This window comes from Chelonia mydas, chromosome 8 (genome assembly GCF_015237465.2).
Source record: "Chelonia mydas isolate rCheMyd1 chromosome 8, rCheMyd1.pri.v2, whole genome shotgun sequence".
Taxonomy (NCBI): Eukaryota; Metazoa; Chordata; order Testudines; family Cheloniidae; genus Chelonia; species Chelonia mydas.
Window position 1 is genome coordinate 87,889,239 of NC_057854.1, and position 12,736 is coordinate 87,901,974.

General features: G+C 41.9%; 1 protein-coding gene across 4 annotated transcripts in view; it reads right to left on the reverse strand.

The window, feature by feature from the left end:
- Positions 1-12,736, reverse strand: part of DNAJC6 (DnaJ heat shock protein family (Hsp40) member C6) — a 91,561-nt gene that overhangs the window by 31,381 nt on the left and 47,444 nt on the right. For 2 of the 4 annotated variants that reach the window (XM_037907572.2, XM_037907571.2), the window contains 3 exons: positions 6,206-6,356; positions 5,098-5,147; positions 4,829-4,977 (listed from right to left, as the gene is read on the reverse strand). In XM_037907572.2, the coding sequence (XP_037763500.1) occupies positions 4,829-4,977; positions 5,098-5,147; positions 6,206-6,356 (350 nt within the window). Of the gene's footprint in view, positions 1-4,828; positions 4,978-5,097; positions 5,148-6,205; positions 6,357-11,691; positions 11,967-12,736 lie in introns of those variants that run through there. The other 2 variants (XM_043552831.1, XM_043552832.1) reach the window with 2 other exon arrangements.

Consider the following 12,736-nt stretch of genomic DNA (forward strand, 5'->3'; position numbering starts at 1 on the left):
AGAGGAGCTGAGCATCTCTTGCTTCCACTGACTTAATGGAGTGGGATTTGAGAGACCTCCGCAACCCTGAAGATCAGGCCACTAATGCCTGGACTCTTGTGAGAGAGAGAGAGAGAGAGAGAGAGAGAGAGAGATCTGATTTCTACAGCAATCTTAATACTTTGAGTAATTCTTTGTAGAAAGGAATTGGGTAATAGTTACTAAGATGTCAGCCAGAACATTATTCCTCAAATGCTAAGCTGTACAAACAAGCAAAGCATTTCTAGCTATCACTCATCCATATACTCTCTGAACAACACAGTTGTCTCAAGGACAATCTTTGCAGTGCTGTGCCAAGTTGCAGATTGGCTCGCCTTCCACAAACCTATTTCTCCATTTGGCTTATTTTTAATTGAATTGCTTTTTAAAGAGGTTTCTGGCCAGAGGTAGGAAGCTACAGCACCAAGTTTCATTCTGTCTGAAGAGCAGTTTTTTCCCCAAGCAGACATTTGAATTCTACTTTAGGAATGGGGCTGGGGGAGGGAGGAGAAGAGAAGATGATGGTTTGGTTAAACCTTCCTAAATACGTGGAAGTTCCTTAGATGGATCATATAACCACTTAAAAGGAGAATGATATAAATTTGTCAAGGCAGCTTACTCAGACTCTGTCCATAACGTCTAAGCAATTAATTTGGGTTGTATTTAGTTTGAACCCTAATATTTGTAAGGGGATCTACAGCAAGGCTGGAATCCCCCTATAAGAATGTATTGTTTTCCATTGTAAGCACCTAGCAGAGTATCTGTTGCTGCAGTTAACCGTCTATAAACACAAATTCTTATTTTAAAGTATGTACAATAGTCAGAAATAGCCATTCTGCTCTATAGCAGATGAGCATACATTAGGGAGTGCTCACATGAAGTGCAATGAGCATTTATTTGGCCATTCTTTTAGGTTATAATCATGCAAACTGAAATGCATTTTTTTTCCTGGACAGTTTCACATCATGATTTTTTAAAGTGGAGTTGCTTGGACAATTAGTCCCGATTGTGTTTTGCTGTTCTCCAAGGGAAGCTGTTACTGACAATATGACCAACGACCCATGAACTAAATATCCTCTAACTAGGCCTTGAGGCAGCAGACTGTAAAGGCTCTGAAAAGCCGTTACCATCTATTAAGTAAATATGCATTTCCAGCAGTCCATAATTATGCATTTGCTTGGTCTGTAATCACAGGCCAGCAAGCAGATATGTAATTCGGAAATTTTTAAGTATATGTTATGTAGTTTTCTTTATTTGACATGCTACCTCAATATCATTAAGGAAACTCAACACAACATAAAAATAAGTGGAAGTTGAATACGGCTTTTGAAATATGGGGGCCTGTGGCCATGTTTATGATACTAGTGTTAGGACAGTAACATCAGCTTGTTTTTATGCATAAGATTTTTATTTTGAATTTCTCCCAGCTTCTTTGGGAAACTGCTGGAGAAGCCACTACCAGGGAAGTCACTAGAAGAATGGATTATTAAAGGACTAATGAGCATTATACTGTTCCCAGTTACATTCTTCCAGGGGCTCTACATTTTGCCTTGCTTATTTTTTAAAACTGTATCCTATCTTCAGATACGGCGGCTACTTTTCCTCTTCAGAAGTCTGTGAAAGAAGAGTTGAATAAGCCAGTAGGAGGCAAAAAGGGTTATGGAAGATGAGAATTAACAGCAACTATGAATTTACAACATTTTTATATAAAAGATTTATTCCTCTTGAACAAAAGGCTTAGAGAATAGGAAACTAATAATCCACTTTAAATAAAGAACAGAACAAGCAACTACTGTGCGTGGAGGGGATTGGGAGGAACACCTCTCAGTTAGTCCTGTGCCAAAGCCTAAATGGAGAATAGTCATACAAGGATTTTAGCTCCTTTAGGATCGATTAGTATTTTTCCATGTATACCATGGAACAATTTTACAAAATTATCTCATATATACACCTTATCTTTCCTGCCTGCCTAGTAGAGACAGACTATCCCAGCCCAGAACCTTAAGATGCTGCATTTTGATAAATGCTATTTATCATTTTCACCTCACGTCTTGAGGCAACAGCTAACAAAATGGCTAGTCAGTCTTAGTAGGTAACATACACAGTAGTAAATAAGAATATGAATACTATTTCCTGCCCTGCAGCATTCTTTCAATAGACAAGTACAGCAGCAATACCACTAAAATATTTTAAGTTGAGTGGCTGTAAATACAGATCCCACTGCATCTATGGATACAGAAGAGTCCTGATGTTAGTCCAGTTTTTTTGAGCACTCCTCATCTCAGCCCCATTGCCAACAAATATACCTGAATTTGTTAAGCAAAAGTGAATTAAAAGCTCCTTGATTATTTTCACCTAACAGGTTTTCCTGATTCACTGACAACATGCAACACCATCACAGAAAGGCCGTTTACAAATGGAGCCATTTTTTTTTTTAGTGATGTGCATTTTTTAGCCATGGTGTGCACACAAATGTAAATGGAATGGCTACCAGCGATCTACACAGTGGCTGCAAATAGACTCTTCAGTTTACCTAACAACTATAGGTCAGACTAATCTCTTGCTACACTAGCTTAAGTTTAGTAATTAATGTTGCATTTTGGTGGAAGACAGAGCTAGAAAGAAGGAAGAAGATTGCTTGTAAGAAAGTGCTTTTTTTTTTTTTTTTTAAACCAGTTATGCCTAACCTTGCATATCTACAGGGATCTCCAAATGCTTTAAAACCTTCAAGAAATTGTAGCCCAACACTTCTGTCTGGTATCATTCTGGTTTTACAGAGGAGGAAATGAAGGCAGAAAGCATTAGTAACTTCTCAAATAATAAAAGTAGGGGCAGAGCCAGATACACAACCCATATTTAACTTCCAGATATAACTTTATTTTGTGAGGGCAGGAATATCACTGATTGCATCAAGATTTTACATAACTAGAGAGACAGTTTTGCAGCACAGAAGTATGCTGGTTTATTTTAAAAGAAAACTTCTTTAGAAGCACCTTTGTTAGGATACCTGTTCTCACCGCTTTGCTTTTTTAATTCTAAGAGTCTGGTGAAGTGAAGTTTCCCTACGTACAGTACCAATACTGTAGGTGATTACTACGGTGACATCGCACCCCATATTCTTCATAGAAATATGGTTAAGATATACTTTATGTAAGATGGCTCGTGTAAGGTATCAATGGAAAGGTTATAATTTACTGAATGTGATTTTCCAATTTGTATACATGTATCATTTCTGTATCTGAAATTAGGAATATTGACTATGTAACAATTACAAGTGTGCATGTCTGGGAGACACCCACCAGACAACTGGCCATCACAGTCTTGATGGGCCATTAGGAAGAAACAATAAGACTGTAAGGATACTAATCTTTCTCCTTCCTTAGAGGCGTCCTGGGGCATAGCTGTGACACTACCAGGTCAGGTGATATCATCACCTGATACAAAATACCACTTTGGACACAACTGGTACTTTTCCTCTGTACGGGGATCAAACAAAGGTTTCCTGCCTTAGGTAAATCCTTTTTAAGGCTGGGTTGATCTAGACTCTCCTCCATTGCCTACCCAAGAAGAAAGATTGCTAAAAGTACCTGAAGGGACAAAGGAACTAACCTGAGAGGAAAGGCAGGGGTGAGTCCAGACAGACAGGGGTCCAGTTGGTAAGAAGAAATAACTGGAATTTTAAGTCACAGAAACACTGCAACTTGCCTAAAACAACTTTTAGGGTGAGAAATTATTTCTTGAAACTAGTCTCTTTAAGATCTGAAGCTTAGTATGCATGTTTTGTTTTATTTGTTCAGTAATCGGCTTTGTTCTGTTTGCTATCCCTTAATACTTTTGTTTTGTTTATTATTAAAAACAGTTTGTGCAATTTCTAACGGGGTTGGGGGTGGCAAGAAATGGTGCATCTCTCTCTTCACATTGAGGGAGAGGGGGAATTTTTATGAGCTTGCGCTGTGCAGATCTTTCTATACAGCGCAAGACAGTATTATTTTGGGTTTATTCCCCAAAGGGGGTGTGCACGTGAATGCTGGGTGAATCCTCTCACACAGAGTGGACTTCAGTCTGTGTCTGCAGCTGGGTGTGGCCCTACCTGTGTGCGTTGCAAGAGGCCGGAGAGCCTAATTCAGAAAAACAGGGAAGGGAATCCAGGCTGGTGGAGGAGGAGGGGCTCAGTGAAACCCCAGTACATGAGGTGGCATCCCAGAAGGAGGGGGTCTAACCCATCACAACTACCCTCTGCTTTTTAGGCCTTCAACAAAATTAGCACCTGAGTATTATGCTGTTAGGCGGTCATGCAGATGGGAGCTACTTTCATTCATACACACTACAATTTTAAAGAGTTGTGCAGCTCAGTCAGTATATCAAACTTAGTGTTAATAGACTGATAGTCATTCTCTTAGAAAATTCTCTGAAAAAGTGCTTATTCCTCACTCCTCTGCGGCAGTTTCTAGCAGCTGTACAGGAGTCACGAGTAGCATAGCAGCAACTTAAGTACCCCTACAGTCCCTCCCATTGCAAGCTCCAGTGCAGGTACATGCCAGAGCACAGAGCCCTCAAGGGCTGCTTTAACTTATGCCAGGGGCTGTTTGAGGCCCTACAGTAGGCCAGAATCCAGGGAGTGAAATGGGCATTTAAAGCCACCTTTGGTCCCCATCTCCCTGAGCCTTCTGTGCTCTGCCTCTTAGGAGGCACAGAACCTGCCCCCTTTGTTTTGTAAGAACCCTGAGTGAGATTGCTTCAGAGACCTCTTGCTGTCTGTCCTCCAAAGTTTGTGATCCTGGGCTTTGGTATCCCAGAAGAAAGCACTTACCCGGTTATGAAACTTGGCACTACGATAAGACTTCTGTGACAAATTGAAGACCGTGTAGTGGTCAGGATGTCGTGAATCTAAGAACGTTCGCACATCTTCAATGTGATTCCTGAACCCCAGTTCAACCCCTTCAGCAGGAAAAGACATAACTGTCAAGACCAAACACACACAAGAGTGAGTATGGACCACAACAGGGATCAGAAGTTGGTTCATAAACATGGAGTACTGCAGACAGCATGATTTCATTTACACAAGTGACTGACACTTACCAATGATTCTTGAGGTAACATAAAAAATATCTAGCTCTCCCTTGGTGTAACTAAAGAAAAGAAAGCAGGGAAGACACTTGTTAACATAGACACCTATATACAGAAGCCAAGACAACAATGTTTCTCCACGAAGACTCACTTCAGATTAGGAATGGATAACAAGGAGCGACAAACTACTTAGTAGTACACTTGGAAGTTAAGTCTAAACAAGACAGAATCAGAAAGTTTTAAAATATTGCTTTCCAACAATGGACTAAACAACCCTCTCTTTTTTATATACCCAGTTGTCTTTACACCATTGGCTACTTTTTGTCAAAAAGAACACCCTCCACTTTATCATCATCATCAGCTGCCTTGACTCCAATTTCTAATGGAAATTTTTCAGCAACCTGCACAGTCAGTCACTTCCACAGACACCTGAAAGCCACTCCTAAGATCATAGACAATTGCTCTGCCACCTCAGAGTTATCCCAGAATAGACAGTGTGCACCACAAGGCGGCACCAGAGCACAGTGCCTAGTTGAGGTGCAGTCAGCTGCAGTGATCAACAGCGTGCAACAAGTCAACAGAATTTTCTTAAAAGGTAGCGGTCAAGAATGGATTTAAGGATGGGAACAATAAGGGGGGCTAAATAGGGAGAAGTGAGATGTTAGCGAGAGGTTGTCATCTCATGTGGAACAGCAGATGGGTGAGGGAACAGAGGTCAGTCAGTCAGGAGAATCGGTATTTAGAGACAAAAACGGTCTTCGTAGGGTAGAAGTGGGATCGCATAAGGGATATAGAGGTAAGAGTAGTAAAGAGAGACTTGGAGAAGAGAATGGATAGGAAAGGCCCATCCCAATGTTCAGGATCTCTGACATTCATTCATCCCAAGGTTACAAATCTTGCTTTACTGGCCTTAGCTTCATTTAAACCATACACCCAATTATAAGACCGATTCATTCATAAAAGTCACATCAAACAAATAAAAGAAAAGCTTTCTAGATAACCTGGAAAAAGACCAGTTTCTTTTTCCAATGCCAGTTAAGAACAAAGTTTCCTTCCCACTAACATCCTGGAGCTGCAGTATTTGTTTTACCTGCACTGAGAGGCTTTGGTTGTACTATACCTGGCAACAGATTGCATAACTTTTGAAGAGGTATCTTTTAGGGTGTCCTTAAGGTTATCCTTCAAGTTGCTGAAGAGTCGCCCTGCTCCTCCTTTCACCATGTCTAGTAAGCCTCCCCCATAGGTGGATTCCATGTCTGGCGATGATGCTCCTTTAAAAAAATAAAATAATAAAAAAAAAAAAAGGCTACAGATGTCACTCATTCAGAACAAAGAACATGCTGCCAACCGGCACTCTGCTTTAGCCTCATGGTAACACAGCCGAGTGCTTTGCTTAAGATCAGGAAACAGGCTACTCTCGCTGGTCTCCAGCTAAATATCGATTTTCAGAGTTGTGGAAGCACTCCTGCTGGCCGAGGTGAAGATGTTTAGAAGTTGCTAGCGTTGTGTGCAAGGCATCAGGTTGACAGTCTATAGCAGGGGTGGCCAAACCGTGCCTCTTTTGCAGTTACAGTGCAGCTCCCAAAGCCTCCCACAGATCCACCCCACCTACCATTTGGGGGGGTATGGGGGGAAGCTGCTCAGGGCTTCTGCTCTGCGGCAGGGTGGGGCTAGGGGCTTCTGCCAGAGACAACTGCTGACTGTAAAGGGGCGGGGGGGGGGGGCACAATTTGAACGTTCAGTCCTCCCAACAGCTCGAGACATACACACCCAGGCACACTCCCCCTTTTCCCCCCCCCATGGCCCCTCCCTTCAGCTTCCAGGTGTTAGCTCTGCATGGAGAGGCAGCAGCAAACACCTGGGAGCTGCAGGGAGGGGTCACTAATTTAGCTCCTTGGGGAGAAGCAGCAAGAAAAGTAGCTGAAGCCCTGAGCCCCAGCAGGTGCCACCCGCAGGGCTGAAGTTTGGCCTCCTCTGGTCTATAGAATTGGCACAGTATCGGCAAGAGCAGAACAAGCTAGGCTACTTTTTGCCTTAACCCAGCCTCAGGATACAAGCAGAATTCAGTTTCCATTAAGGTTGCCCTTCCTATAACTGACTTCTCTACCATGAAATCTCTTTCAGACAGGCTAAAATATTTATTAGACAGCAACTCTTATCACAGTGACGTGGTCACAAGCCTGAATGCATCTCAGAAGTCAGAGGCTCTGTCTCCCAATTATCAATCCCTGAACATCTAGTCTCCTAGGAGAAATACAAACCAATAGCTTTTCTATTCTCTGCCTTCCATCCTTCCAATACACGCAACATGCAAGAGGGGAGATAGTCGGCATCCCATTTCACAGACAGGGTATCTTAGGAATGGAGATTGTCATGGGGTTACATGTTCCTGGCAATATCCATTGTCAATAGGCAAGACAGGCTTGTCAATTTTACTGAGGGATGGCAAGCAGAAGGAAGGGACATATTTGTGGGTCTTTTAAGCCATATATGTTTGTTCAGCACCTTGCATAATGGGCCCTGGGCCAGACTGGGGCATTAATGTAACGTAAACAATAAGAAGAGGCATGTCTTCACAGTTGTGATTTAATGCTGTGATAAAGTGAATATTCAAGAGCAAAACAAAACAGAGTATTAGTATGGTAGGATGCAATGTGTTCTTATACACAGTATATCCTTCACGTCACAAATAAAATCAGTGATTTGATGTTTATTTTTATTGTAATCATCAATAATTAAGTTGTGAAAAGCTTCGTTATGGATGCAGAATCTCTGTTAATTTCCAGCTGAGAGTATTGTTCTGGAAGTGACTTCCAATTGTGTTACAGATTGCAGTACACGGGTTCTTTTATTTCATTCTGCAACTGAACTGCAAAGCATCAGTCTAGCAAAAGATTTAAAAATCCTTTGATTATCTATAATTAAGGCTACGTTTTAGTCAGACAGTAAACAAAAATTCACAGCCCGTGATCTGTCCATGACTAGTATTATATACCCCGACTAAATCTTGGGGAGGGGGAATAGCCTAAGGGGTGTCGCGGGTGCTCTGGGTGTCGACACAGCCTTGTCGCTAGAAGTTGCGTAGTGTAGACAAGCCCTTAGTGTCCTAACCACTATCTACAAAACTCTGTTCTGTAGATGAAGAAATCAATAGAACTTCAGCTGTACTGTACCTACAGTTCAACTTCCATTTAAAAAGAAGAGATCAGAATGTTTGAGAAAGGAATTAAGCAGATTTAAAAAAAAAAAAAAAAAAAAAAAAGCTACACAACAACTTAGATCCAATTGACAACCTCTGCTAAAACTCCACTTAATTATGGTTTTCAAAACTGTTAATTAGAAGAATAATCAGTAGCCCTGGTGCAGTTCTAATGGAGACAATCAACAACCAAGGGTCATAGCTGCGTTTAAGGGCACACCTCAATATAAGCTGCTCTCTGAATACTCGAGGGAATGATTCAGAGCCTAACATACAGCTCAACAGATGGACACATGCTTGGTAGGGATGCACAGTTTGTGGCATAATGTTCTTTCAACATTCGGAAGAATCTCTATTTATGGGGGGGAAAAAAAACTAGAATACAAGATCATTCATATTTGGCAATAAGCATCCTTCTTAATATGTGAAGATAGCAGGCACATTTTGCAGTGTTGTTTGCACAGACTGTACATTACCAGGGTGGGGAACTAGGCTGCTGCACAAGACCATGAGATTCCTTCCCCCACTCCCCCCAGGAAGGACCAATTGCATTGCAAGTGCCCATTTGCTTGTGCTTTAACAATACTAGAATTATTAATTAAAGCTCATAAACATAGATGTGAAATTCAGTGTTAAAACCTAGTAACATTTTATTCTACAATGTTAGGAGTGTGCAAGTGTATCTTCATAAAAATACACCCCTGCAAGTTAGACTGGTAGGGGTATCGCACCCAGCCTTCAATCCAATATTCTGCACATTTACTCATAGCAATCCAGTTAACTTTGACCTTGTGTTAAATTACTGTCTGGTGATCTTATCCTTGTTTGTGAAGAACGGATTCTTGTGGAGTATGAGATTTTTGTTCTGTATGTAGCAGGAAACCTTTACTAATTCAATTATTGGATAGTCACTGAAAAGCTTAAGTATTTCAGAGAGATTGTCACTTTTGACAGCTTCTAGCTCTGTATAATTTGGTCATTATTTGCGATACAAGTTTTAGTCAAGGTATTTTGCAAACCATGACTTTTTACTTTTCCTAATAATGAAGAAAATTTTAATAGTGTTTTTAATGCAAGTGTGATGTGAAATGCTAGTGAAACAGAAGCTAACATGCCTCCCCTATAAAAAAAAATTACATTAGCAATGACAATTCCCCCCCCCCACCCCATCTTCTCACTTTTAAGATTTCCACATTAGTGGCTCAGACTGGTAAAGTGACAGTTTGGTTCATTTAGTTGACAAGTTCAAACATTCATCTGTCAGAGAGAGAAAAAAAAAATCCATTTGTTTTCAACAGGCAAACTCTCATTTTGAAGACACCATGCGCCCATATGACCAGGCATACATACCAGCTATTCATAATATAGCACGGCTATAGTTATAGGCACCTTACCATATGGGATATCAGCCACTCCTAGATTAACCTACAAAAAGGGGTGCAGCTGTTACTTTTAAATTTCTGCTCATTGCATCAGGTGTCTGCTTGGTTCTTGTCCTAGATAATCCCTGTGTGATAACCAACTAAAACGGATAAACCCCCATTCAGATCGCCCTCTCTGCTCCCCCCCGAAAAAAGTTTAAGATGTGCTGCTGCTCCTGGTAGCGTCCTTTACGGTCACTTACAATAAGGCAAGGCACTCAGAATGCTATAGAACAGTTAAAGATATGAAAACCAGTGCAAAGTCAAATAAAAGGGAGCCTTCTAAAAAGAGTGGGCGCTCATGCAGGAGTGGACTGACTGCAATTGAAAAGGTGGACAAAGACATTTAAAAAGGGGGAACAGTTCTGCCCCCTGGATGCCTCACAGAAATACAAAACGCAACTCCTGGAATACTGGTGCCCATTTTTGGGTGGGATGCTGAAGTTGCATCATACTGGGGAACCAGTCAATACACCTTTTACCCAACATAGATCCCTAGCCCAGCGTTTTCTTTTAGATGGCACCAAACTGGTGCCGGGGGTCACAGGGAAAGTTCCATGACCTTAAGTCAATTCCACCTCACCACTACAAATATGCTGCTGTGGGTAAAGAGATGGGCAGCGCCTTGAAACTCACCTTCTCTCCCCGCTCCTGATACAGCATCTAAATATAGCTGGCCACAGGAGCCATCTGTGTACAGGATTAAAGGTGCAGGAAGCAGTGCCCTATTCCACGCTTTCTGCTTCTACTCTCACACTATCCCATTTTACTGTGAGAGCAGGTGTCCCAGCCTCCAGATAACACCAATGGACCTCCCCAGGCATCAAGCAGCAGGTATCCTTTGGGGAGGGAAGGGACAGGAGGAGCAACAGAGGAGAAGACCAAAGAAGAACAATTACTTCAAAGTGGAAGGAAGACAAGAGGAGAAAGATTTGAGTCAGAAGGGAAGAAAAGGAACAGACAGAGTGCTACTGAACCACAGCCTGGCATAACGGGATAGACTAGAGGAGCAATGGCCTAATGGATGGACGCCTGAGCCCTATTCCCAGCTCAGCCACAGATTTCCTCAGTGACCTTGGGCAACTCATTTAATCTACCCTGTGCCTCAGTTCCCCCATCTGTAAAATGGGGAACACCTCAGAGGCATGAGGAGGATAAAAGCCATTAATGACCAAGGAGCACTGATGCTACAGTGATGAGGGCCACCTAAGTACCTAGACAGCAAGGTCTCTCCAACAGCAACACAAGGGTTAGGAACTACTGCCCTTCACTCACCTTTAAACTTCTTCCTTTATGATCAGTCTTATCTTGCTTATGCTCCTCTAGAGCCATTTAATTATTGGTCTCTCTCCAGAAGAGGAAGAAGTCTTGAGAGTGAAAAATGACAACAGGCCCACAGCAGGTTAGTTAAACCTATTGTGCAAAGGTCACTGCTAGAGCTGGGACTAGAATCAGAGCTGCGGGTTCCAATCCCGTGCGCTACATACGAGACTACATCCTCCCTGAACGCAGGGTTCTTAGAGACACTTCTTATACAGTGTGTTTGCAGACAGATACTAGGAGAGTGACCAAGAGGATAGATAGAGATGAGTTGCCTATATTTTGACAGGAAGCTTCCACAAGCATGTCACCTCAGCCTGTGAGAAACCCAGTGTGCTAGGACACATGTGCTGGCAGCAACAGGTGCAGGGCTAGGACACTTTCCCATTTCAGTAAGGGCTTTTTCTTATACCTTAGGAAGGAAACAAAAAGCCATTAAGCAAACAAGCATTTAAAATGCACTTTGCAAACTTCCAAGAGCTAGTCTGAATATTAACGTTGATAGGACAGTATTTAACTTGAAGTGGGGGGTGAAGGCAGACGTGCAAGGTAGGGAAATTAAGCCAGATAAGACCCTTCGTTCAGAGAACTCACAAACCAAGAAGTCCCCTTTAAGGCAAAGGCAAACAGAAGTACATAGAAAGAGAGCAAAGGAATCAGTCTTACTTCAGCTTACCAAGATCATTAGGGTCCTCTCCATAGCACAGCTCCCAGTCCAGGAACATTTTTCTTCCCTGCACTCTTGCACATGCTCTCTGCTCCCTTTTGAGAGAGACTGAATAGTCACCAAGCCTCCAGGGCTAACCCCACCCTGCTCTCTTGCAGATTACTGCAAGAAAAGCAGACAGCTGTGGTCCTGGCAGCAAGTTAACCCTTTCTTACTCACTTCCTCCAAAGAATCAGGAGTGTGTCTTCCCTCCTGGTGCAATGTAGTCCATTTCAGAATAGGAGGGGAGGGATCTTTGGGGCTTTATAAAAATTACATAATACCCATGGATAAGCAATCACTCTCAGGGATAATTTAGTATTAGCAGTATCCAAAGAGGGAGTTACTCTACCAGAAGCACAGGCATAGTCACCTTAATTGTGTCTTAAATATCATGGCAAAACTTTAACAAAGGAGCTCCCAGGAGTATGCTCCAGTGCCGTATGCTGAGAAAAAGTATCTTCCTGTTTCCCCTAGTGGTGGTGACTCCTGTAAATTGATGGCAGAATACATGTTAAATTTACTGTGGCAATAAAATAGAATATAACTTAAGTAAGAGCAGGAACTACAGATCAGTTCAAAAATCAAAAAATGGAAGATTTCCATTTTCTTCTATATATCAGTGCTGCTTTCATTCTGAAAGTATTAAATGCTCTAATGAATATACAGGGTTCCATGACAGAAGTCTGACACCATACTTAAAGGAGCTCAGCTAGTTCTTCAACTGACTTTGCACAGATACTTCAGTTCCCTGACCATTTACAAATTTCTGGCTCTTTATGCCACATATTCCCCCAAAGTACTTCACTTTACAGATCTTGGAATTGTTTTTTCCTTAAATCATTACCATGGCAGCGTCAGGGATGTCATTTGCGTTTTGTTTTTAAAACATACAAAAACCTCTATAATTATGATCCAGCACTTTTCTTCAACATTAAGCTACACAACAGCTCTGTGATATAGGCAAAAAGGGGTCTAATCCTGCATTCCCTGAGCCCCCAGAGC